This window comes from Littorina saxatilis, linkage group LG3, assembly GCF_037325665.1.
Source record: "Littorina saxatilis isolate snail1 linkage group LG3, US_GU_Lsax_2.0, whole genome shotgun sequence".
NCBI classification, from domain to species: domain Eukaryota; kingdom Metazoa; phylum Mollusca; class Gastropoda; order Littorinimorpha; family Littorinidae; genus Littorina; species Littorina saxatilis.
The window spans coordinates 68,964,144-68,989,526 of record NC_090247.1 but is presented as its reverse complement, the minus strand read 5'-3'; the positions used below and the strand labels follow the sequence as shown (position 1 = coordinate 68,989,526).

Sequence of the window (25,383 nt, the reverse complement as noted above, 5' to 3'; positions counted from 1 at the left end):
CATTTTCTTCCTCTAACTGCCAAAACATGTTCCCCTTGTTGTTTTTTATCACAAATTATGCTCAGAATGTACCAGATTGCTAAGATTTGATTCCTTTTTTTTTTAAACATAATTGGGGGGGGGGGAGGAAATGCACCCTGGAGAGGGTTGGTTTAGCTTTGCTTAGTGCTTAGCCACTTTGATAGCCCCCCTTTTTCATCCTGTTCCATTTCAAGCCCTGCATATTTTGATACATGTTGTAAAAATAAAAGCTGCACTCAGAAAATGAATTCTCTCAATTAGTACAAATAAAAACTGCACTCAGAAAATGAATTCTCTCAATTAGTAAAAAATAAAAACTACACTCAGAAAATGAATTCTCTCAATTTTTACTTCATATACACATAAATACTGAAGAAAAAAAAAGTAACTGATCAGACAACATTAACATTGCTCAGTGGAATCACAAATGGATTTTATTTTGAATAAAACCAGACATGAAAGTTATCTACATTCCGATTTGACTTCTGTACATTTTTTATCATCAACATCATCATGGTTATCGCCACCAACAAGTCGTGAAGCGCAACACTACATTGCAAACGATTTTTCAGGCAGATGTGTGAAAGGAACAATCAGCTTCATGTAGTCCGTTGTGTTTTCCGGGACCAATGGCAGACAATGAAAAGGTTTTGACACATAACTGACGAGAAACCTACATGTCCATGTACAATCCAGTGTTCACACATACTGTTACCCACACAAAAACAATACAGATTTCACACATGTATGCTCTTACCCACACAAAAACGATACAGAATTCAGTTACCCACACACAAACGATACAGAAATCACATGCATTTGCCCACACAAAAATACTGAATTCACACACTCACTTATCCACACAAAAATGATACACAATTCACATATGCACTTACCCACAAAACAACACACAATAAAGTCTTACGACACGTCACATCCACCCACACATGCAAATGTCAAACTTGACGATATTATTATCATAATAATATTATTATTATTTTGTTAAGCTCTCACAAGATTACAAGACTACAACCCTCACACGTACACAGTCAACGTACTGTAAACTTGAACAAACTATCATGCACAAGAAAAATGTGTCGAGAAAGGCAACCAATGACAAAGAATGAGAAATTTGAGTCTAAAAATGAAGATTCTGAATATAAAACCGTGAAACGACAACCACATTGTCACAACTATTCACAGAATGTATGAAACAACATATGATGTATACATGAAGGATGTATGTACAAGATGAAGCAAGCAAGTGTTCACACATCGGAACACCCATGTGAGCAGTGTATAGAAGCAGAGAGAGCTTCAAGTCAACCATAGCATGTATTACTGTAAATGTAATGCACAACATGTCCTCTCCCCTCCCCCACAAAAAGACGCATCAAAAGTTCCAACCATTCGAGTGTTCTGTCCGTCAACATACACATGCATGCGCTTCGATTGTTACAATCGAGTCCCCAACAGAAAAATCCATCCACAAGATTCACTTTACAAGATAGAACTTCACAAGCACAACATCTGTCCATTCAACATTTACGACATGTTCACAGAAAAGTTTCCGGCACGGGATCCGAGTCTCTGCAGATCATGGCCCAGTGTAGCCAACCGGTGGAAACCAGCCGCTACCAAAGAGAACAACACACAAACCAACGCACAAAATGAAAAAAGATGGCGGTCCAAGGAAATAAAGGAGCAACACAAGAAGTCTCGGGGATTGTTCTGACTGACAAAATCACAGTTCATGTCTTTGAGATGGGGGGGGCATGCAGGCAAATCAACAAATGCGATGTTCAGTCCCAGTTCTGTAGTGTGGGTGTGATTTCTTTATGCGTCAAGGGGGCGAGTGTGTGTGTGATAGGCTCAATGAACAACAGCACCTTGCGAGATCGGGCCACGGGCGGGCCAGCTCAAGCACCAGACTCACATCATTGGCTCACGAGTTCTGTAGTGTGGGAGCGCAATGCGTGTGCTGGCAGGCAAACTCCGTTGCCAGTTGACTGCGTACAGCTGTGTTATGCACTCAGGTTGTCCGCAACGCAGGGACACTGTCTCACCACGCTGCCGTAACCTTGACAGGTGTCTCACCACGTTGCGATAACCTTGACCCGTTTTGTAAGTGTAACTCAACTTCAGTTTTACAGCTGAACTTAGCTCAGTGTCTGCACAATTTGTACGTAAAGAGGTCACGGTCACGTCTTGGTTAAAAGTTACGTGGGCGGAAGGGGCGCCTGTGAGCACTCATAGAGGACGTCGGAGATGACCTGGGTGACCTCGGCGTCCAGGATCTGGGACATGACGAGGGTCAGCAGGCGACTCTGGTGGTGCAGGAAGAGCTTGCGGTTCTCAGGCACGCGCGCCATGTGCAGCAGCGTGGACGCAGCACGGCGCAGCATGTCCAGCGACGTGCCCATCACCTCGGGGTTGCTCTGCAGCACGGAGTAGCCCTGCTGGCTGGCCACCGCCATGGCCGACTGCTCCGCCGCCTCCAGGAACTCGATGAAGAGGGAGATGGAGGGGTGCTGCAGCGCCACGGCGCGGGCCGCCACCGGGTTGCTCTGCACCAGCCGCGACAGCAGCACAATGGAGAACTCGCGAGGCACTGGCTGCGATCGCTCAGACAGGAGGCGCATGAGGCGCGCAATGAGGTGCAGGATGCGGGAGAAGGGAGGTGTGGCCAGGAGCAGGTCCACGTTGTCGTCGTGGATACACAGTTTGCACAGCGCCTCCAGCACCAGGCGCTGGGGGGAGAGCTGGGAGGAGGAGGGGACGGAGGGGAGGGGGTCGCAGGCAGCGGAGGAGGGGCAGACCATCCAGTGCAGCAGACCGTCCAGCACGGGCAGGCACACCTCAGACTCCATGTTGCTCATGTGCATGTGAGAGCAGATGTTTGCCAGCACCACCAGCGTATTTTCCCGCAGTGCTTCCAACGTTTCCCACCACCACTCTGACGACGTGGCCCAGTCCTTGTCCAACTCCTCGTGGTGAGGAGCCGTCACTACCACTACAGGGTCTGCTGCTTTCTCCTCTATCTCCCCCTTCTCTTCCACCTTCTCCTCTGCCTTCTCATCCGTTTCCTTGGGCAGGGGTGGTGCTGGCTGAGCCTTGGAGCGGGGCGGGTGCTGGTGGTGAAGCATCAACACTCTCCCCAACACCAGCATGAGGCCCGTGTGTTTGGACAGCAAGGCTTCGTTGCCAGGGATACACGACAAGCTGCGGAAGATGTTGGAGATGGCCACGCATCGTCGCCCCACCTCTTCCTGGTCCGCCTGGATGGTGGTGAGGGGGGGCTCGTCATGGCGATAGGCCTCCTCCTCCACCTCGCTCTCGTGCTCCTTCAACATCATGGCCACGATTTCAGCTGTCATCACGTCTTCATCCTCTGGCTGCGTTTCATCGTCGGGTGTCTCTGTCTTTTCCGGTGTTTCGTTTTCTTTTTCTGATGACTGTGTCTCGTCTTTGTCCTTGCTCACCTCGCTCTCACCGTCTTCGCGTGTCAAGTCCGGTGGAGCGGGCTTTTCGTCCGTATCCATTTCCTCGTTCAACGTATCGGGTCCGTTTTCCACTTTGACACTGTCTTCATCGGAACCCTTACCGTCTTGCGTAGCGTCAGGTAACACAGGAGGGGGAGGGGTGTCGCTCGACTCGCGCTGAGCCTCAGCGTCCCGCGGCTCCTGTTTAATTTCCACCTGTTTCATGAAATTGTTCCGGTGCACTTCCTGGCTGCACGTGTGGGAATGATGGCGGGGGCTGGCGTCCCCGTTGAGCGAGATTGGTTCCTCCTTGACCAGGGGCTGAGAGTCGTGAACCTCCACCTTACACTGTTTCCGACACGGCGAGTCGGGGCCGCCCCCGCTCATGACACTGCCGTCTGTATTATGAACACTGTCCCCAACCGCTGCTGCCTTGCGCTTTTTACCCGCCTCCTTGGTGCGAGTTCTGCGGTAGAAGAACAAGTCTGTGAGGAACTGGTGGGTCTTGCTGCTCTCGAAGCACGGCACCACATGGTGCGTGATGTCGCCGCCGCCTTTCTGCCAGTGCCGGGCGCCGGTGGTGAAGCGACAGTAGTGATCCCACTCCTTGTCGTCGAGCACCGCCCGGTCACCGCTGTCCTCCTCCACATTCACCACCTTGCCTTGCCGCGACACCGCGGTGAAGTCGCAGCCGTACAGCGTCTTGTCCAGTGTGGCCTCGCTCGCTTTGTGAGTCAAGGCTTCCCACCCCTCCTCCCGGTTTTCCGCAGGCTCCGCCTTGCGGCCACAGGAGGGTAGGGCGGGCTTGCCCTGCACCTCCTTGTCGCTGAGGATGTGGAAGATGTGGATGAGGGCGGCGCGGAACTGCTCGGTGAGGACCTCCAACAGGCCGGGCAGGTGAGCCAGGTTGAAGTAGGCCACGGTGGAGTCGTCGAAGAGCAGGATGTTGAGCGTGTCGATGGCCCACGTGCTCTCCGCCAGCAGACCTGACTTGAGCGCCATCATCAGGCGCCACGCGTCCACCGGACCTGCACAGCACAGAGCAACGTTTGTTCACCTTTTGATTGCAGACCTGCCTACCCTTGTGAATCCTCAAGTGAAGCAATTTAGAATTGTGAGCGTAGCAAATGGTGTTTTAAGTTCTCACATCCATATTTAAGCCATCGTGCACAAGAATAGACATGTTTAACAGAGTTTCATTTTTAGTTTTGAGGATTAAATATCGAAATAAAAACCACACAGTAATCTCCAAACTCTTTTTTTACCGATATGAAACTACCTCTCCGCCTACACCTAATCAAGTAAAACTCAAATGACAATGGCAGAAGCTGGTGTGTACTGACCGAGATCTTTATGGGTGAGGCGTCGTCGCTTGGTGAGAGTGGGTTGCACAGCCTCCACGCTGTCAGGAGGGAACACGATCTCCTTTTTGGGCGGGAACTGAGCGTTGGGCACTGGGCAGCCAGCCTTCTGCTGCAAACAGAACCAACCAACACACTGACTATCTGTCTCCCAGCCAGCCTTCTGCTGCAAACAGAACCAACCAACACACTGACTATCTGTCTCCCAGCCAGCCTTCTGCTGCAAACAGAACCAACCAACACACTGACTATCTGTCTCCCAGCCAGCCTTCTGCTGCAAACAGAACCAACCAACACACTGACTATCTGTCTCCCAGCCAGCCTTCTGCTGCAAACAGAACCAACCAACACACTGACTATCTGTCTCCATAGAGTCAATCAGCTTTCCTACACTGTATCCAGACCTGAGAACCCCTGGTTTGCACTGAAACAAACTTGGTGTATTTTCAGAAAAATGAGCATGCTCCCCACAGTATTTAAATATCCATGATTCAAACATGCTTCACACGCATCCGTCGCACTGTTAATTAAGTTTACCAAAACATTTGAAACAAATGCGTCTTTCAATGTTTACTGACAAAAACTGTAACCATGTGTCAAAATACTGGATCTACTTCGGGATGTGTTTGTGAAGAAAAGAAGTCTAGGAATTTTTCTCGTCATATTTTTTCCCCACTGACCGTACTGATCGTATTCTAGACAATTATGCGTACAAAATACGGTGAAATCGTATCGTATGTGTATGAAATCGAGATGGACTTACGTGCAACTTTCCGCCGCCAATGATCTTTTCTCTGGTCTGAGGCGAGCCTCGCTGCTGCGGCCTGGCGTAGGGCCCCATGGGAGGGGTGGCGGGGGCGGTGGGGGGCATGTAGTTGCGCTGGGCGTGCATGGGTGACCACGGTCCACCTTCACGGCCTGTGCACACAGAAAGGTTTTGTTACAGCATGGGAGGAGTAGATTGACCGATTCCAGACATGTCAGCTGCATTCGAAAGTGATGGAATTTAAGTTCCTGCGTTCTCCTGTTTTCCATGGGAAATTATAATTTACTTCTTTTTACACACACACGCATGCGCACCACACACATTCTCTATCTCTGTCTGAGAGGAATGAAACAGCAATCTCTCTCTCTCTCTCTCTCTCTCTCTCTCTCACCAACAATACAAATGCAAAGTGAAATGTTTGAATAATGAGAACTGTACAAAGCCTTAAACTTAAAGTGTAAATTAAATAGAAAAGTAAGTAAGTAAATGAACAGTTGATTATTCAAAGAGAGAAAAAAGAAGAAGAAGAAGAAAACACTACATCAAACACTCACTGATGAAACAAACAAATGGAAAAAATTGTTAGTATGGAAAGAAAATAACACAAGTTGAAGAAACCTTTTGCACCAGTCACCCTCAAATCCTAACTCCAACCATGTGTTGACTTTGTCACAGTTTGTGCATGTGCAATAATAGAATGATGAACATGTGCTAACAACTATACTCAACAGCAAAAGAAAAAGACACCTTTTTTTGTTTTTTGTATGTCTAAAATTGTCTCTTACAATCCCTTTAATGCAGACTGGGTGTGGCTTTTCAAGTTTTATGATTTTTACATGGAGAAACATTTTATGTGCCTTATTTTATTTTTTTGGGCTAAGGTTTTAACATGGGATTAGACAATCCCTACACTTGGTCCCATACCTAACATGAACAGCCTGGGTGCTCTGTGCACAGTGCTATCTTTTTGTAAAGAATTAATTTTGTAAAAGGCACTGGTGCCTTATTTCAAAATTATTTCATCAAAAAATTCCAACTTATCACAGCAAGCAGTCAGGGTGTTGAATCTTGGTATGAGACCAAGTGGAGCGATGGTCTTATCCCATGTTAACCCCTGGCCAGATCTGAGACAGTGAGGTGAACTGTTTTCACGAGGCGTTGGCAGCCTGAAAGTTCCTCTTCCTTTTGCTGAAGACCATGTGTCAGACTAAAGTCAACTAGCCTAGAATTATACTTTCAACAAGTGAATAAAAAAGGAAAAACTATGTTTGAAAAAGTGGAAAATGTACTATAAATTGGGTGGAATCCGAAAAAATGGAATCCAAAAGTTGGTAAAACAGTGACTAAACTTCAGTGTTGAACTTGCTATGATTGCGTGTGGTCAAATTCCTCAGTTCAATTTGCGAGATCACTTCCACCAGCTTTAGTTCTCTCACTTTCAATTTGATATTAATAAAGGCAATTGTGAACAAAGGAAACCTTGTCATAGCAAGTTCAGCTGATTGCTGCAGGCTGATATTATTGTATGTGTATAAATATCATTGTATACGTGTATGTGAATGAGCACACCAACAGATACGGATTATACATCTTTCGACTCCATGCAAACACCCATCATTTTTATTAATTTCAAAAAGATGACAAATGGAGAAAATTCAATAAAAAGACATCACTCCACAAAGTAAACAACATGCTTTTAATAACCAGTCTTATTATATAACTGGGGCGGATATACGAAGAACCGACAAGAACCTTTTTCCACAGATGAATACTTTTGAAAAGGGGGAAAGCAATTGAAAAAAAAGAAAGAACAAGTTATAACCAAAAACATAACCACTCATGAAGAGCTACTCAGCAAAAACAAACTAAAGAAAAAACAACCCTAAAAAAGAGAAAAGAGGGGGGGGGGGGGGGGGGGGGGGAGCAGGAAGTTCAGAGTGAAAAGCCACTAACACCCCAAGTTTGGTTAGCAGGAGAGAGGAATAAAAATGTTTAAAAAAATCTATGAGTACGACAGAAAAACTGAGAATAAGACGAAAGCCAAGGGCTCGCCAGCAGCGTACCACTCATGCTATAGTCCGAGTGAGCGTCCAGATGCGAGGGGTAGGGCATGTGACCCATACCCCCCATACCACCACTCCAATCCACGTACTGGGACATAGACCCCCCTGCTGGCAAAACCAAACCAAACACTTGTCTATCAGTCTTACTGTGAAATACACTACCTTTTCTCTCAAAATGTTCTTGTACTTTTCATCTTTGTTTCTGTGTTTTCTTGTTCTTTGCTAATCACAATCCAAAAGCAGGGAAATCCCACAGATATTTATTTCTCACGACTTTTTTTTTTTTGGCTTACAATTTTTCTGGATGTATTTATCAACCCCCACTCCCCCAACCCTAATCCCCCCCCCCCCTCCCTCCCTCCCCCACCCCACCCTTCCCAACAACTCCCCCCAAATCTTCCCTTTCCAAAATCTGTATCCATTTGATTTTGCCGTTTTGACTACAGTTTGGGCTCAAATTTCAAACAAAACATGAAACAAAGAGAACAGCTACTGAAACCATGACAACTGTGCTCACAACTTACTTACTGAGAACTAGTCTACACTCTATCAGCTAATTCACATCTTCCAACATTCCGGAGGTAGCATGTCCTACGGGGCAAGAAGCAAACGGGCAGCAGGGATGGAGGGTGGAGGGTGGAGGACGGAGAGGGAAGGGGAAGTGGACGAGAATTAACAAGGGGTCAGACTCATCAATGATCAAGCCATGAATCTTTGGACAAGCTGGACTGAGGTGGTTGCAGCGAAAGTTGGTACCACCCTAACCGAAACACCCGTGGGGTCCGATTGGTTGACATTGAGATTTGTGGTGATTTCAACCAATCAGACCCCGCGCGGCTTGTTCTCTCCCACTTGGGTGGCACCCACTTTTTGCTTCGTGCACCTCGACCCTGGCGCACAAGACGAGGCATTCATTCATTCAGTTCTACCGCATTTCCATCATCACCAAACCAAAACTTCATGACTGCTAAAAGTCGGGCCTGCTACAACTTCACCCACAAACACTACTACCAACCTGGGCCGGAGGGGAATGATCCTTCTCGAGTCATGGGTGGTCGCACTCCCGGGTGTTGCGGAGAGGGGTAGCTGCCAAATCCTTCCTGCCCGGGCATGCGGGGTCCGAACCCTGGAGCGTGGCCAGCGAAGGGCTGAGAGTTGCTGAAGGACTCCCCAGGGCCCGGCGGTCTAAAGGGCGGCTGCTGGCCGGGAAAGCGAGGGGCAAAGGCAGGGTCGGAGCTGCCTGAAGGCGGTCGGAACGGCTGGGGAGGATGACCCGGACTGCTGCAAAAGACATGTTAGCAACGGATGTACAATCTCAAATCAAATATCATTTTTAAGTCAAGGATCACCCCCAAAACGCAGTGAGGCTACCCTTTCTTTCTTTCTTTATTTAGTGTTTAACGTCGTTTTCAACCACGAAGGTTATATCGCGACGGGAAGGCTACCCTCATGACAGGGTAGAAAGCAGTCATATACTGGAAAGATGTTTGAGCATTATGTGGGGGTTGTAGCTCCTGAAAGCAATAATGTTCTCAGGATTAAAAAAAAAGTGTCAACAAAACTAGAATAACCGAGACAGAGTCTGCCTTTACCTAACGTGTGGTTGGAAGTAAAAGTAAATCTAGATTACAAAAAAAATCTCATAAAAAAGAGGCAGGCACATATCTAATATATTCACATTGACTTGCAAGACAAATCAAATAATTTCTTCTCCTTCATTAACTAGGAAGCATACTGAAATGTTAGGCACCCACCTTTCATGGCCGAAGGGGAACTGAGCATTTTCGGAGCGGCCAGGGAAGGAGGCAGGTGTGGCCGCCGGAAATCCCTCGGCAGGACGCCGGAAGCCAGGTGCCTGCTCACTGCTGGGGCCGTTGGGGAAAGACGGGGTAGCAGGGTTAGAGGCCGAGGACGGCCGACTGACGAAGCCCGCGGGGCTAGAAGAGGTGGGAGGGCCGGGAGAGGGGAAGCCTCCAGGAGAGGGGCTGGGGCCCGGCGGTCCAGGCCGTTGCTGGAAGGTGGCGGGGCTGGAGGACTTGCTGGGCTCGTCGGCAAAGGGGTCCTGCACGCTGACACTGTCAGCCGTCAGGGGGCGGGAGTTGGGGGTGCTGCTGGGGGGGAGGGGGATACTGCTGCTGGTGGGAGGGGCCAAGCCGGGCGCAGTGGAGGGGGTGCTGGTGGGCGTTGCGGTGACCGTCGTGCTGCTTCCGTCCCTGCTGTTACTGTTGCTACTGCTCATGGGCGGGCCAGGGCTGGGCCCCATGCTGCTGCTGTTGGTGCTGGGCCCCTGACCCATCATGGCGGGTGGACCCCCGCTGTAGCTGTTGGGCCCCATGTGCATGCCAGGCCCCATCATGCCTCCGGGTCCCATCATCGCGCCGCCAGCGGTCATCATGCCTCCCGGGCCCATCATGCCCGGTGCGGGCCCGCTGTTGCCCATCATCATGCTGTTGGGTGGGCCATGGCCCATCATGCCCGGGCCAGACCCGCCCCCCATGGCCGAGGGGTGAGGCATGCCCGGCTGGCCGCCCATCATGCTGGGGTGCCCCTGCATCATGGAGTTGGGCATCATCATACCGCCGTGCCCGGCCATGGGGGCGGGCACCATCTGGCCGTCAGGGCCCTGGATGTAGGGCGGGGGCATGCCCGGCCCACCGGGAAACCCTTCCATCATCTGACTGTTGGGGGTGGGCGGCTGCTGAAAGGCGTCTTGAGAACTCTGGGAGCCTGGAATGTGATTGTGGGTTTTGTCACTTGTTGCTATGTTCTCATGATATAGGTTAAATAGTTGTCAGAGTGGAATGATTGTGGGTTTTGTCACTTGTTGCTATGTTCTCATGATATAGGTTAAATAGTTGTCAGAGTGGAATGATTGTGGGTTTTGTCAGTTGTTGCTATGTTCTCATGATATAGGTTAAATAGTTGTCAGAGTGGAATGATTGTGGGTTTTGTCACTTGTTGCTATGTTCTCATGATATAGGTTAAATAGTTGTCAGAGTGGAATGATTGTGGGTTTTGTCAGTTGTTGCTATGTTCTCATGATATAGGTTAAATAGTTGTCAGAGTGGAATGATTGTGGGTTTTGTCACTTGTTGCTATGTTCTCATGATATAGGTTCAATCTTTCTTTCTTTCTTTATTTGGTGTTTAACGTCGTTTTCAACCGTTCAAGGTTATATCGCGACGGGGAAAGGGGAGAGATGGGATAGAGCCACTTGTTAATTGTTTCTTGTTCACAAAAGCACTAATAAAAAAATTGCTCCAGGGGCTTGCAACGTAGTACAATATATGACCTTACTGGGAGAATATAGGTTCAATAGTTGTCAGAGTGGAATGATTGTTACAGTAACAGGTCTTACAAAATCTCAAAGCAATAGTCAAAATCATTGATTCTGTTATACATAACTGTCTCCCCCAAAAAGTGGTTGTTATCAAATTTCAAAATGAACTGTAAATTTCTTGCTGAGGAAAAAAACGTAAGTAAGAGGAGGGTCTTAAAATGGGGGTAAAGTTGACAGAGTCATGAACAGAAAGTCAGAGAAAACAGGGTCTTAAAAGAAAAGGAGTCTTAAATTGGACGATCTTAATATGGGAGGGAAGGAGGGAGGGAGGGGCGTGCGGCGATATTTCCACTGTAATAATTTTAGTACCCACCTGGAGAAGGCACACGCTTCTTCTGCTCCCTCTTCTTTTCCAGCTGGGCCTCCAGTTCAGCCAGAATGGGCGCAGGATCGGCACCTCCACGCTCATACTTGCACTCAAAGCCGAACAGATAGCGGATGTAGTTCTTCTTCAAGGTGAAGGCTGCGCTGGCCGAGGAGCCGATGTTTACCACCGTACAGATCTCCTTCCACTTCTTCCCTCGGTTCACCTGCACCCAAGTAAGTACAATGGTTGGTGATTTCAATCACAATGAGGAAACAAGGCATAACAAACCCTTTGCCACAACCAATGCAATACAAACCAGAGGTCTAAGGCCAAAAAAAAAATAGTTCTGTTTACGGTAACATAGGCCAAAAAAATAGGGTCGGTAGGTCGGGATTTTTTATTTTTTTAATTTTTTTTTTCCAAAACTATATTTTTACGTTATTTTTTGTGGTTTTTTTTTTTCTTCTTCCCCCAAATGCTAAAAAAAAGTCTAGGGTCGCGCGAAAAAAATAGGGTCGGTCGGGTTACCGTAAACAGACTTTTTTTTTTTGGGGGCCTAATATAAATCTGGTGGACAAACAGACAATCTAACAGAGTGAAACCTCTACACGAAAAAGGTCATAGTTAACTTTATATCTTGTAGATCAGTGTTTCTGTTAACATTCCACTTCCAGTGCAAGTTTAGCACTGAATACCTGAAAATTATGACCACTGACGGCACTAGTATTTTTTCAAACCAGTACGCAAACATTTATAGTCCAGAAAAAAACGGTAGGCTGGTCATTGGAACCAGTAAGAGTCCAACTCAGATTACTGGTTGGCTCACGTAAGTGTAGCCTATGCGATCGTAACTTTGTCTGTCTGTGCGTGTGTGCGTGTGTGCGTGTGTGTGTATGTCTGTGGTAGAAACTTTAACATTTCCGAGTCTATGTGTGAGTGGTTATCCAAGACTATGGATAAAGCTCGCATAAGATTACGTCACGGTCAAAAGTGTTTGACGTCAATTAATGCATCATGACGGCATGCCTCCCTGTAGTCTTTCTCTCTCGCGTGGTGTGTGTGGTCTCGGTCAGTGTTATTTTGAGCGGGCCGAGACTATTTGGCAGTCGTGTCCCTGTAAGTAGGCTACATGCAGACACAGACAGATCTAGATCTAGTGTCTCTCTTTCTTGCACAGTCGTCACCTAAGCTTACTGTGTGTGTGGGTGTGTATGTGTGACGGAGTGATTGAGTTTGTGTTACTGTTTGTCTATTTCTTACGTGAGCCTTGAAGGCTTCGCCTCTTGTTTTTGTTTGTTTTACAGGCACAAAAAACCCCGCTAGTTCTAAAAAATCAACCGGTAGGTCATGCTGGCAGCGAAGTTTGTTCCGGTATTTTCTCGTTTCAACCGGTAAAATACCAGTAATTGCCGGTTAACGCCAATACTGTCATGACTGGATGATTTTATTACAACAAAGCTCTAGGTTGTGCTTGCACAGAAAAACCAACAGGTGCCAACACACACGGGGTGATAACTTTGTCGTATTCACACACTGTGGCTTGCTTTTTTCTTGGCGTAAATAAGTTTCCGATCAACCTTTTCCTCAACAGTGTTTTTTACACTGAAACTTATCTGGACAATTTCAACAAAGTATGGTGCCATCTGTAAGGTTGGCACCTCTCAATATCTGATTAACAGTGATGCACAATTCTCAACAACATTTTTTTTTTTTTATGTACCAGTGTCACGAGTATGTATTCTAAGCCACAAAAGTTCAATTTTGTCAAAAACAGAGAAACAAAGAGTAGCGCTCTAAACGCATACCATATAAAGCAAAAGCTCTCTGCCGCATTAAAAAAAAAGATGTCAAAAACAGCACAAAATCAAACATGCAAATCCACAAAAGAAAAACGTCTCTGTATCCTCCCTACCTCCACCATGCCGCCTTTCTCCCGCACGCAGTAGTAGAGGCGGTAGAGGTCTAGCGGCTGCTTGCTGATGCACGGCATTGTGGTCAGGGGTGTGCCCTTCTCATCCAGGAATGCCAGGAGTTTGTCCAGAAACGGCCGTCGATCCATCTCATTGCCCATGTCGTACAATTTCGTCACGTCTGTGGCCTTCTGTTTCCGCCATTAGCATAACTCCGTTATGAGTGGAAGTGTTAAGTACATCACTACATGGGATGGTGGGAACAGGTTTAGATACAACTACAGGTTCATCAATCCTATTGTTTCTTATTACTAGAGTAACAGATTATTTAGTCAGTCAGCATTTTGTCTTTGGTCAAACTTTTAAGTACTAGACCAGAAAAGAAACTTGCAAATATTTTAGATTTTTCCCTGCTAACGACTTTAGAAAAGGCATCAACAGCATAAAATATTAACCCTTCTATTTTTAATTCTTTTTTTTTTTCAATTATAAAAACAAAAATTATTAGTTTTCTATTTTTGTCAAAAAATGGTATCAGATTTAAAGTCATCAGAAGTTGCTTACCTTTACAGACAATTAAGCATGAAATATGAAAACAAATGCTTATCAACAGATAAAATCAAATGTAAGCAGCGAATTAAAATGAGAAAGAAATAACTAGCCACCAACAGAAAGAAATAATAAATGTAAGCCTATGTAAAGTCAGAATATATCCATGCTACAAGACTTCAAAAATTAATGCCATTATTGCGAAGTATTCAAAGCAGATTTTTTTTTCAATTTCATTTTACCTAGATCTACAATACAATAATCAGCAAATTTCTGCTGAAATCAATGCAAAGTAGTTAAAACAAATCATGAAACGATGCAATGAAATCAAAACAGGCGGCAACAAAAACATGTCGACAGTCAGGGACCAAGTTCCATTCAATGATGAAACAATGAACAGCAAAGGCTGGAAATAATTAATAACCATGCATAGAAACGATCAAAACCAGCAAGGGCCAAGGAAAGCATGCCAACAAAGGAGTCAGAACAAAAGCCAACATGTAACAGAACTGAATAAGCGACTGGTATCTGGGTTGATACGTGGAAACAGAAAACAGGAAAACAAAAATTCAGGTGCATACAAAGGGAAATATGGCTCAATTAATGGCAGAAGTAATAAGCTTTTTTTTTTTTAACAAGTTGCAGCCACTGTGTTGAGTTTGAGGAAAATTAATGAGGGAAGACATCCAGCACGACACAACACCACCACAGCACAGTGCGCTCTCGTTTTATCGCTGAGCGTAGTTTTGGGCCAGGGGCCGCTCACTACGTCAGTGCAAGTCTGCTAGCCAATCAAATAACACGACACAAAACCTCGTGGGGTCACGTTAAAGTCACAATAGCTCAGCCAGCATTAAGGACTAGAGTCACTGGTCACAGGGGGAAGGAGTACAAAAGGCAGAACACCATTCCCAACAACTGGAGGCTGAATTTCATGACCAGAAAAAAAAGTGCAAAAGTAAACATTTGGAGACTTGGCCGAGGGCTATTCACGAGGCAGGAAGGTAAAAGGGAATGGGTTTGAAATAAAAATAACAAACTGTTCCCAATAACAACAAATAATGGTATAAAAAAGATACGACCCGTCCACTCCCACTTACTGGCATGCCAGGCCAACCTGGACTACTGGAATTTTCATAGTCCTCACAATATGAGGTGCCAGCGCCAACCATTACCCCTTCGTCCTAGAACGGCAGCATCAACACTTGGTTAAGTTATTTGACATACACAGAAAGTTACTGCTCACCACAATCTCATACTGCATGTGACAACAGACATGTGTAATATCATCTCCACAATTAAAAGGCTTGGTACTCACTCATCAATGGTAAAACTGACAGACAACTTCATCAGTTACTTCTTTTTCTTGAGGAGAACGATTCAAATTCAAAAGAGGTTTGTAAAATGAAAATACAATCTCTCCTACCTACTCCTAGCAATTACCATAATGCCAACTCTCCTATTGTATTGATTTCGTACATTATTAGTGTCAAAGGGTATTGAAAATATCAAGAGCCTCAATACTTCACCAAGACTCCTAGAAAATAGTGTTCAAAATGTGAAGGCCTCCTTTGCATTACAGGTTGAGTGAATCAAAAGCGAGAGTAGAAAAAGATGCAAAAATGAGCAAACAGGCAGGGCTGAACAGGGCTTTGAACTGGACAAAGTCATGTGTAAGCGTCAGCTAATAATGTTAAGTGCCCAGGCCTGACCACAGGCTGAAAAACAGTGTGATATGTAGCAGCATGGAGAGAAACAAACCATCATAACAGGGGTGGAGCTGCCAGCCTGTGGGTGCATGGTGGGAGATTGCACTTGTGCCTTAGTGGTAAGGGAGGTTTTAAATAGTAGGAGAAACTGAACTCAGTGATTGACTCAACCAACCAAAAAAACAACCATCCAGAGGCTTTGTATATAGAGAGGCGCTAAAAAGCTACAAAGCTGGTCAGATGACAAGAGATGATCGTAGTTGCCGGGAGAGTAGGGGGGTTTCGGTGACTGGAGGAGAAAGGTCATGACCAATGGATCGTAATGCATAGAAACAGACGCTAAAAATAATCCATGTCAAACGGGATGACTTGTGCATTTGTAGTATGTATGCACTGGGTAAAATCATGAAAAATGTTTCAGAGAAGGGAAAAAAACTCAGAAAAAAAATTACAGGGTTGTGTAAATGTAATGAATCAGGGACAGGGGGAAGTTTACGCAGCAAGATGTCTGATGAGTTAAGTCTACATCACAAGTTATTAGCGGATAGGGTGGAGATGAGAGTGTGGGTAAAATTCCAAGCTCTGTTCTTCCTTTCTTACCTTCTTCTTCTTCTCTGGCGGATCATCCGGAGGCATGGAAGGGGGGCAGTTGTTCTGGGGAGGCATGTTCATTGGTCCCATGGAGTTGCTGTTGACGCTATTCCCCATGCTGCGAGGAGGCATACTGCTTGGCATACTTCCAGTCGGCATATGGTTGGCCATACTCCCTGGCGGCATGTTGTTGGGCATGCCACCAGGAGGCATGTTGCCTGGCGGCATATTGTTAGGCATACCTCCATGAGGCATGCTATTCATACTGTTCATCATACCCCCAGGCGGCATATTGTTGGGCATACCCCCAGGCGGCATACTGTTGGGCATGCTGCCATGAGGCATGTTGCCAGGCATACTCCCCTGTGGCATGTTACTAGGCATACTGCCCGGTGGCATGTTACTAGGCATACTTCCCGGTGGCATGTTGCTCGGCATACTCCCAGGTGGCATGTTACTAGGCATACTTCCCGGTGGCATGTTGCTCGGCATACTCCCGGGTGGCATGTTGTAGGGTGGCATGTTTCCGGGCATGTTTCCGGGCATGTTGTTGTGCATGCCTGGGTGGTGCATGCCCGGGCCGGACATCATGTGAGAGTTGGGCATAGGACCCGGCCCGTGCGGGACCATGGGGTAGCCCATGCTAGGGTGAGGGTAGGGGTGTGGGTGGGGGTAGTGGGGCCCGTTATGGGTGGAGTTGTTGCTGTTGTTGCTGCTGCTCATCATCATGGGCATGGAGGCGGAGGTCTGACAGCCGGAGCTCTCCGTCTCGCTGCTCACGGGAGTGGTTATGCTCTGAGTGACCGCTGTGCCCAGTGATGCTGCAAAACAGCCAACACTTCAATTCCCTCTCTTGTCATGTCTGCCCCGTAACAACATTAACTATGCACCCGCTTCCCAGCATAATTATGAATAAGTAACATTCTTGCACACAAGTGAACTGACAAAAGCACTTTAAACTCTTGAAGTTGAATCTTCATCAGTTTATAAACTCTTGAAGTTGAATTTTCATCAGTTTATAACCTCTTGAAGTTGAATCTTCATCAGTTTATAAGCTCTTGAAGTTGAATCTTCATCAGTTTACCTGTGGTAAATCTAGTCACAAGCATAAACACATACAAAAACAAATACACACTGACACAATGAACAATGTTTTCAAACCTACTCATGAATTCCGTTATTCAGCTGGGACAGTGGAACCCCTCTTACGACGTCCAAAAATCTGAGAAAATCACGTCTTAAAAAGGAGGGACTCTTAAAATGCCGGTAAATGTGCAAAGGCTTTGAACAGAAAGTCTGAGAAAAGAGGGTCTTTCTTTCTTTATTTGGTGTTTCACGTTGTTTTCAACCATTCAAGGTTATATCGCGACGGGGAAAGGGGGGAGATGGGATAGGGGAAAGGGGGGAGATGGGATAGAGCCACTTGTTAATTGTTTCTTGTTCACAAAAGCACTAATCAAAAAATTGCTCCAGGGGCTTGCAACGTAGTACAATACCTTACTGGGAGAATACAAGTTTCCAGTATAAAGGACTTAACATTTCTTACATACTGCTTGACTAAAATCTTTACAAACATTGACTAGATTATATACAAGAAACACTTAACAAGGGTAAAAGGAGAAACAGAACCGTTAGTCGCCTCTTACGACATGCTGGGTAGCATCGGGTAAATTCTTTCTCGTCCCAACCAATATGGGACTCCCCCTAACCCGCGGGGGGTAAAGAGGCTCTTAAAAGGGGGGTTCCACTGTACAGACCAAAATAAATAAGCCCTTCCAGATTGCCTGACGTAACCTGTGTTCTCACCTGCTGTGACTGCTGTAGTTGTGTTGGATGTCTGTACACTGGCAGAAACGGAGGATGAAGACGCCGCGCTGTCGGCCCGACTCCTCCCCGCTCTGCTCTCGCCGTCTTGACTAGCTCGCTCCTCGCACGGCCCGTTGGTGGCGGGATGGAGGTTGGAATTGGAGGGGGACGAGGAGTGGGTGGGGGTGGATTCCGAAGGGGGCTTCTCAGTCTGATCAGCGGCAGAATGAAAGCCACTGTCTACAGAAGTCGAGTCACTACTGGGCATGCTGCCTGAACCGTCCGAGCCCACGTGATCGGCCGTGGAGTTGGCCGGGTCGGCCGTCTGGCCCGGCGTGGCTGTTGAGCTGGGTCGCGACGATTCCTGCGTGTCGGAGCCAGACATGGGGGACATGAGATTGGATGTCTCACCAGCACTGACACTATTGTTACCGCCACTGGGAGGAGCACCGTTCATGGCAGGCGGAGCGCTATCCGCAGGGGTGGGGGTGCCGCTAGCGGAGCCGTGCGAAACACTCCCAGCGGGACTGGAAGGCTTGCTGGGCAAGGTGACGCTGCTGGACGTGATCTGCTGGATCTGGTTGGACATGCTGTTCAGGCTGGCGTTGCCTAGGTTACCCACACCAACCATGTGGTTCATCATGTTGGACGATGGAGACCCGCTTCCCTGGGGTCCCATCATCCTCGGTGACCCCGCCATCCCGCGACCGGGCATGCGGGCACCCGCCGAGTTAGCAGCGGCCATGAGGGCGGCTTGAGCGGCAGCCTGAGCCCCTTTACTGTTGCCGGGCATCATGGCCCCTGCCTGCTGCATCATGGCCTGCTGACTCATGGCGGGCATGCTGGGCTGCCCGGGCATCATGGGCGTGGGGACCATGGGGCTCGAGCTTGGTTGGCCCGGGCCGGGCCCTGATCCAGGCCCTGGACCCGGACCGGGGCCTTGGCCGGGCCCCATGTGGCTGTTGAAGCTTCCGTACTGACTGTTGATGGGCATGTTGGGGCCGGCGGGGCCGTAGGGGGCACTGTAGTTCTGCATGCCGCGGCTCATCATGTTGTTGTACATAGCGGGCCCGCCGGGGCCCATCTGCCCCATGCCGCTGCCGGGCCCATTGTACATGGCCTGTGGGTAGTTGCCCCCTGGCATACCCCCGGGTCCTCCTCCTCCCTGCATTCCGCCCATGCCCGGCTGGCGCCCAAATGTACCTGCAAGCAAGCGTTTCACTGCACCGTCAAGTTAATGTCAGGCAAACTTCAGGGACACAAACACCATTATTCCAGTCCTTAAAATCGAAGCTAGCTACCAGTAACAATCTTGCAGCTACTAGATTTTTGTGCGACTATTTTTTGGGGGGAAGCATTCAGAAGACAACTACCTAACCACATAGTCCACAAGCTCCATAGAAGTAGACTGTAGAGCTCGGTAACTCTAAAAATAATGTTTAAAAAGTAAAACTGTTCACTTGCAAATGGCATGCACCCACAATATTTGTTGTTGTATTAAACAGTAAATTATTTCATAAATCTGCTTTAAAAAAATTCCATGACTTCTGTGTGAAGCTCTGACCAACAGACTGAAAGATAGTCAATGTGTCACTGTACCTGCTTGTTGGTACTGGGAGTTGTACTGCTGGTAGTGGGGTGGCACCTGCCCACCCACCATACCCGGACCTCCCATCTTGCCGCCAGCCCCACCCGGGTACCCCATCTGACCCGGCATGGGTGGTGGCATCATTGGCTGGTTGAAGCCTGCTGCAAAGGAATGCATTTCATCAAAATTAACTTGTTTGAAACGCTTCCACTGCAGTGCTTGAAAGTTAAAATCAACTTGTTTGTAACATTTTCACTGCAGTGCTTGAAAGGTAACACTAAATTTTGCAATGTCTGTCAACTGTAAACATTAATCTTCCTAACTTTCAAAAACACCAATAAAACAAACTTAAGGTTTAGTTGAAATGCCAAGATTTTTTCAAAGAGCTCACAGCATATTTGTTATTTTCTTGTTCAAATCAGACAAGAAGAGAAGAATGAAGCATGAACCAGCTCTACCAACTACAACAGGGGAGCCGACTCACAACAGCTACCACATTGAGTCTCTACACAGCTACCTCCCTTTCCTCATGGCAAGAGAGTGAGGAAAATCCATGACGGGACATGAATCATTCTTTTTCAGCTGTGGTATTCTACGTCAGTTATAACTGTTTAATTTTCAGGACCCTCCATTCTAAGACACCCCCTGTTTGAATACCTAATTTTTCAAGACTTGTGCAAATTGACCTCTAATGTAGGACTCAATAAGACCTACTAGTTTCCCAGATTTGTGGAGGTCTTCCAAAAAGGTTTCACTGCAGTTGAAACTTAAAGCGTACCTTGCGTAGCCATTGGTGAATGACTGGTATGTCCTTGACCCTCTAGATGACTTGACGGAGGTCGAGGGGGCATAGGACTTCCAACTTGATTGCCTGCAGGGGAGAGAAAAACCAAACTTAAAGAGTTGCCACAACAAGATCGGCTGGAATTTCTGTACATAAACAGGGGGAAATGCTGCACAGCCGTCAGCAGTTCTTTTCCTGCCTGTTGTAGACAGCAAACAGCAGGGTCATCTGGTACAAAATCTGGAAAAAATCTGTGTATTTTGTTTCTACTTTCAATGCCACGCTGTCACAATTACACATGTGACACAAGTATGGGACACAACCACATCAGAGACAGAAGGAAAAGGTTTTTTTAAAAAGACCGAAGAAAAGACAGATAAAGTGCTGAAAATGTTACACACTTTTTTTTGTTAAAATCAGAAGTGTTTTGAAAAGATAGGAAACATCAGTTAAGCAGATAAAAACGCAGGTAAAATCTGGAGAGAAAAAAATAATGGTAGAGAAAAACAACAGGTGTGAAGATAAAAAAAAATCAAAACTTCCCAAGAAAAAAGAAACAGCATCAGAGGCAGAAAAGAGGGCCAGTAGAAAGCACACAAGTTTAATAGCTGGCCACACACACAATACTGCCTCTTAACTCCCAGTGATAACAAAAGGGCAGGGGGAAAATAAAGAAACAGGCAAAGAAGGAAGTAAGGAGGCAGGCAAGGCAAGGCAGTACAGAGGACAGACAGACAGGGGGCAAACAAAGCAGCAGGCAACTGCCTGTTGTGTTTTGACTGAGGGGGGCGGGGACGCCCATCATCTCCTTACTCAAGCATCACAAGCCGTCTGCTTCAAGTGGCAAGGAGAAGGGGGATGGGGTAAGGAGGAAGGGGGGGGGGGGGGGTAGGGACGGTGACGGTTGAAAGCGGGGAATCCCCTTCTCAAGCTCACCTTCATCCCCCCCCCCACCCCCTTCATTCTCCCCTCCCCTGCAGTCATGAAAATCTATTCCCTCTTGGCACAGTTTCAAGGAGGCCTGACACTATCAGTGCAGAAAGCTACAAAAGCGCCGTGTGTGTGTCAATAGCACAGCCCACCTCGCTAATAAACATCACAGGCTGGAGTAAGAATGACCTTCTCTCACCACCACCATTACTACTAGGACTCCCTCCACCACCACCCTCCCCCGCTAATCCCTCCCGCCTCCTTTACTTTCCTGGGCCGGGTGGTGGTAGTCACTGCCGCCGCCCCCCCCCCCCCCCCCCCTCCTCCAACCCCCTGCCGCGACCGTGCCATTGACTGGGGCTATAATTAGTTTGGAGATTCCATTAAAGTGAGAGAGGGAAAAGCCGGCACGTGTGCCAGAAGCCTTGAGGGAAACCCCATTAACAATGACAGGGCAATCCCCTGCCACATGGATTAAGCTAGCAGCCACCGGCTGTCCCAGCTTTTCTCCCCGCACTATTTTTTCCCCTCCCTTTCTCCCCCTCTGTGTCTCAGTAGAAGCAGGCGTCCAACCAAACATCAATATCACATTTACATAATTAAAGGCCGCCTAAGCGCAGGGAAACCATCTTGTGTTTATTGTGTTTGTTGCGTGGATCGCTCTGATGGCGGATGCACAATCAATGGAATGCCATTGAAACTTTTTTTTTTTTACTCCTAACTTTCCCCTTCTTTTTTCTTCTTGTCTGGTATGTGATGCTATTCTTTGCCTTCAAGATGCTCCCCCCTACTGTGAGAAAATCTTGAGAGGTTTCCCCTACCTTTTTCCTCCCTTGCTAATACCCTGTCATCCCCCATCAATGGGTCTTTATGCTTCTTTTATGACTTGAGGAATTACCCTGTCTGAACTCTTCAGTGTTGAAACTTTTTCCTGGCATTTTTTGTTGTGTTTTGGTGCACACACACTTTCATTTTTTTTCATTTTCATTACTTTATTGTCCCATCGCTGGGAAATTCGGGTCGCTTCCTCCCAGTGGAAAGCTAGCAGCAACGGAGTCGCGCTACCCAGGTGTCTGCGTGTTTAGGTGTATTCAGCCACCTGCACTTATGGCAGAATGACCAAGGTCTTTTACGTGCCATTGTGATGACACGGGGGGTGGGACATGGCTTCCGTCTCTGGGTCTGCACATAAAGTTGACCCGTGTCCGTCCCGGCCCGAATTCGAACCTGCGACCTTTCGATCACAAGTCCAGTGCTCTACCAACTGAGCTACCCGGGACCCCTTTGGTCCATTGTTATCATTTATTGTTGTCACGCTATCCAATATGGCTTTTGACACATGAGCCAGTAACGCAAGTGTTTGGTTTCTTACACAGAGTCCTGTGATTGCAAATCTCTTGACAGTTGTTCCTGTATCATACACACACACACTCTCTCTCTCTCTTGATTTTAAGTTGCTTTACTTCTGGATGGTGAAGCTGGCTTGGACTTTGTTCTTATGTGAATTATCCCCCCCCCCCCCCCCCTTTAGTTTTACATACACATTGCGAGTGTCTCGCTCTCTTTCTCTCACACACAAAATTATCTCTCTCTGTCTCTCTTGCTTTCACACACTCTCTTTCTCTCACAAAAAGGGACACTGGTTCTCCTCATTCAACCAGAACAAGACTAAAACTCTTTCTCTCACAAAAAGGGACACTGGTTCTCCTCATTCAACCAGAACAAGACTAAAACTCTTTCTCTCACAAAAAGGGACACTGGTTCTCCTCATTCAACCAGAACAAGACTAAAACTCTTTCTCTCACAAAAAGGGACACTGGTTCTCCTCATTCAACCAGAACAAGACTAAAACTGTTAAAACTAAAAAAAATCTACTGCACAGAAAAGTATAAGTGCATTTTCTCTTCAGTTGCAGTTAGCATTCAAATGAAATCTTAACCACCAGCTGGACATTATTCACACTACCATATTCTCACAAATATCCCAACACTGCACTTCTTTCAAATTCTGTATTATTCTGCAGTGATGGCGCTGATATTTTTTCAAACTGGTACACAAACTTTTATGATGAAAACTATCCAGAAAAAAAGGTAGGCTAGGCATTCGAACCAGCAAAAAAAACACGGTAGTTCTAAAAATCAACCGGTTGGTTATACCGGCAGCCAAATTATTTTCCGGTATTTTTTCATTTCAACCGGTAAAATACCGGTTAACACCAATACCGATTCTGTCACTTGTTTATCATGTTTATTGGTTTGCTGTCTCAGAAAGACCCAGACAACCTCCCAGGTATTCTCAAAATAAACCAGTTTGCTCCTGGTTCTTTCAAAATTCAACATATGGCTATACAAATTCAACATGACTCTCCTCGACTAAAAGAATCCCTTTCACCCAACCAGCTTAAAAATAGGGGAAAAAGAAAAAGAGAAAAGATATTACCGTATTTGACGGACAACAAGCCGCGACTTTTTTTTTCAAAAAAAATCGCATTGCGGCTTATAAAAAGATGCGGCTAAAATGTTACCTAAACTTGAATAGCATTCAACTAATGGAAGTCGCCGCGGATTTTCATTTCGCTCGATTCGCGATTACCGGTACTTTAGTAGCTCTCTACTCAAGACTCGGCGCTTTTCTCTTTCTTTCGCGAATCTTCGTTTGTCAACAAGTCGTCGTGACAAGATAGCGTACAGAGAAACGCCGGATGTATCAGGATCACGCGCGCGCGAGATTTCGTTTTTTTGTGTCTCGCGATAGTTGGAGGAGTGAGAGCCGCCATGTTGTGTTTTCGTCTCCTCGAAATGTGCGCTAAAGTCGTAAATCATCCCAAAAACGCTTATTCCGGGCAGGACTACATGTGTGTGTTGGTTACAAATTGTGTGTGTGATATTTTTCTTCAAACTTTTTCACAATAGTTGTTAGAAATGACAAAGACAGAGAATTAAAAAAAAAAATTAAATAAAGAGAAAGAAACAAAGAATGGAAGCCAACACGAACACAAAAACATGTCACACAAAACAAGCTCAGATCATTATCCAACATGACCATAAAAACATGTCACACAAAACAAGCTCAGATCATTATACAACACGAACACAAAAACATGTCACACAAAACAAGCTCAGATCATTATCCAACATGACCATAAAAACATGTCACACAAAACAAGCTCAGATCATTATCCAACATGACCATAAAAACAAGTCCATAAACATGATCACTTAGCAGTTAAAACTCAATCATCAAAGCCTCTCTCTGTCTATCTCTTTAACCAAAGCATGTCATTAATTATAATTCCCATCAAATTAACCCAAGGAGGGCAATTAAAACTGCAGGTGCGAATAGGCCAGAAGCCAACATCATTCTCATCAAATTTTACAAGCAATCGCACAAGTTTTCTTTGCCACAACACAATTTCTCTCTCTCTCTACAGATGGCAGAGAGAGAGAGAGAGAGAAATATTCTTGCTCTCTGGCGCAGATGTGTGTATTGATTTTCCCCTGGTCCCTCCCTATCTGGGTTCTCTCTACACTAGGTTTGCCTTTTTCTTCTGCCAGCACAGATAGGCTGAACTAGTAGAATCACGCTGTATGAGGGAAAACATTAATTTTGTTCTTCTGCCTACACAAGGGTGCTTGTGTGTTACTTGTATTGACTGTGGATGGGGTTTAGAATAAGGGTAAGAGAAGAATGACATAACTTAGTTAAATACAGAGAAACACACTCACAATCTGGCCAATTATGTATGAAACAGAGAGGAAATAGAACAAGACAACAATAAAAATGTCATGAACACATAAACGTGTTCATGGTGCTGTTTTCTGGTGAGTACATTTTTCTTGTTATCTGGTTCCAATCCCTCCAGTTCGAACAATTTAGCATGGACAGTGGTACCAGTGATGATCGACAGCACACCCTTGAGATTGCCCCCCAAACCTCAGTCAAAGCTGAACAGAAACACACAACATATTCATAGATCTTCTCTCTTACCTGAATTAGAGGCAGGCGTGTCTGACCTTGACCCTGTTGACCCTGCTGGGGATGGGGCGGGTCGAAGGCCGGCCACACCTAAGTGCGACTGCGATCCTCCCTGGCTCTCCCCGTGAGAGTTTTCTCCGTTGGCCTCCTCACCATGAGAATTTTCCTGCAAACACAACAAAATAGCGTTGAATATCCGTT

At 46.5% G+C, this 25,383-nt stretch overlaps 1 protein-coding gene across 9 annotated transcripts in view; it reads right to left on the bottom strand.

Moving 5' to 3' along the window:
* Positions 1-352: 352 nt before the first annotated feature.
* Positions 353-25,383, bottom strand: part of LOC138963098 (trithorax group protein osa-like) — a 60,749-nt gene continuing 35,718 nt past the window's right edge. For 4 of the 9 annotated variants that reach the window (XM_070335121.1, XM_070335127.1, XM_070335129.1 and 1 more), the window contains 14 exons: positions 25,195-25,348; positions 20,272-20,364; positions 19,505-19,654; positions 17,906-19,108; positions 16,109-16,920; positions 14,900-14,983; positions 13,253-13,441; positions 11,347-11,563; positions 9,448-10,420; positions 8,709-8,974; positions 7,694-7,801; positions 5,628-5,782; positions 4,847-4,976; positions 353-4,531 (listed from right to left, as the gene is read on the bottom strand). In XM_070335121.1, the coding sequence (XP_070191222.1) occupies positions 2,241-4,531; positions 4,847-4,976; positions 5,628-5,782; positions 7,694-7,801; positions 8,709-8,974; positions 9,448-10,420; positions 11,347-11,563; positions 13,253-13,441; positions 14,900-14,983; positions 16,109-16,920; positions 17,906-19,108; positions 19,505-19,654; positions 20,272-20,364; positions 25,195-25,348 (6,825 nt within the window). In that variant the 3' untranslated portion in view covers positions 353-2,240. The remainder of the gene's footprint in view (positions 4,532-4,846; positions 4,977-5,627; positions 5,783-7,693; positions 7,802-8,708; positions 8,975-9,447; positions 10,421-11,346; positions 11,564-13,252; positions 13,442-14,899; positions 14,984-16,108; positions 16,921-17,905; positions 19,109-19,504; positions 19,655-20,271; positions 20,365-25,194; positions 25,349-25,383) is intronic. The other 5 variants (XM_070335124.1, XM_070335122.1, XM_070335123.1 and 2 more) reach the window with 5 other exon arrangements.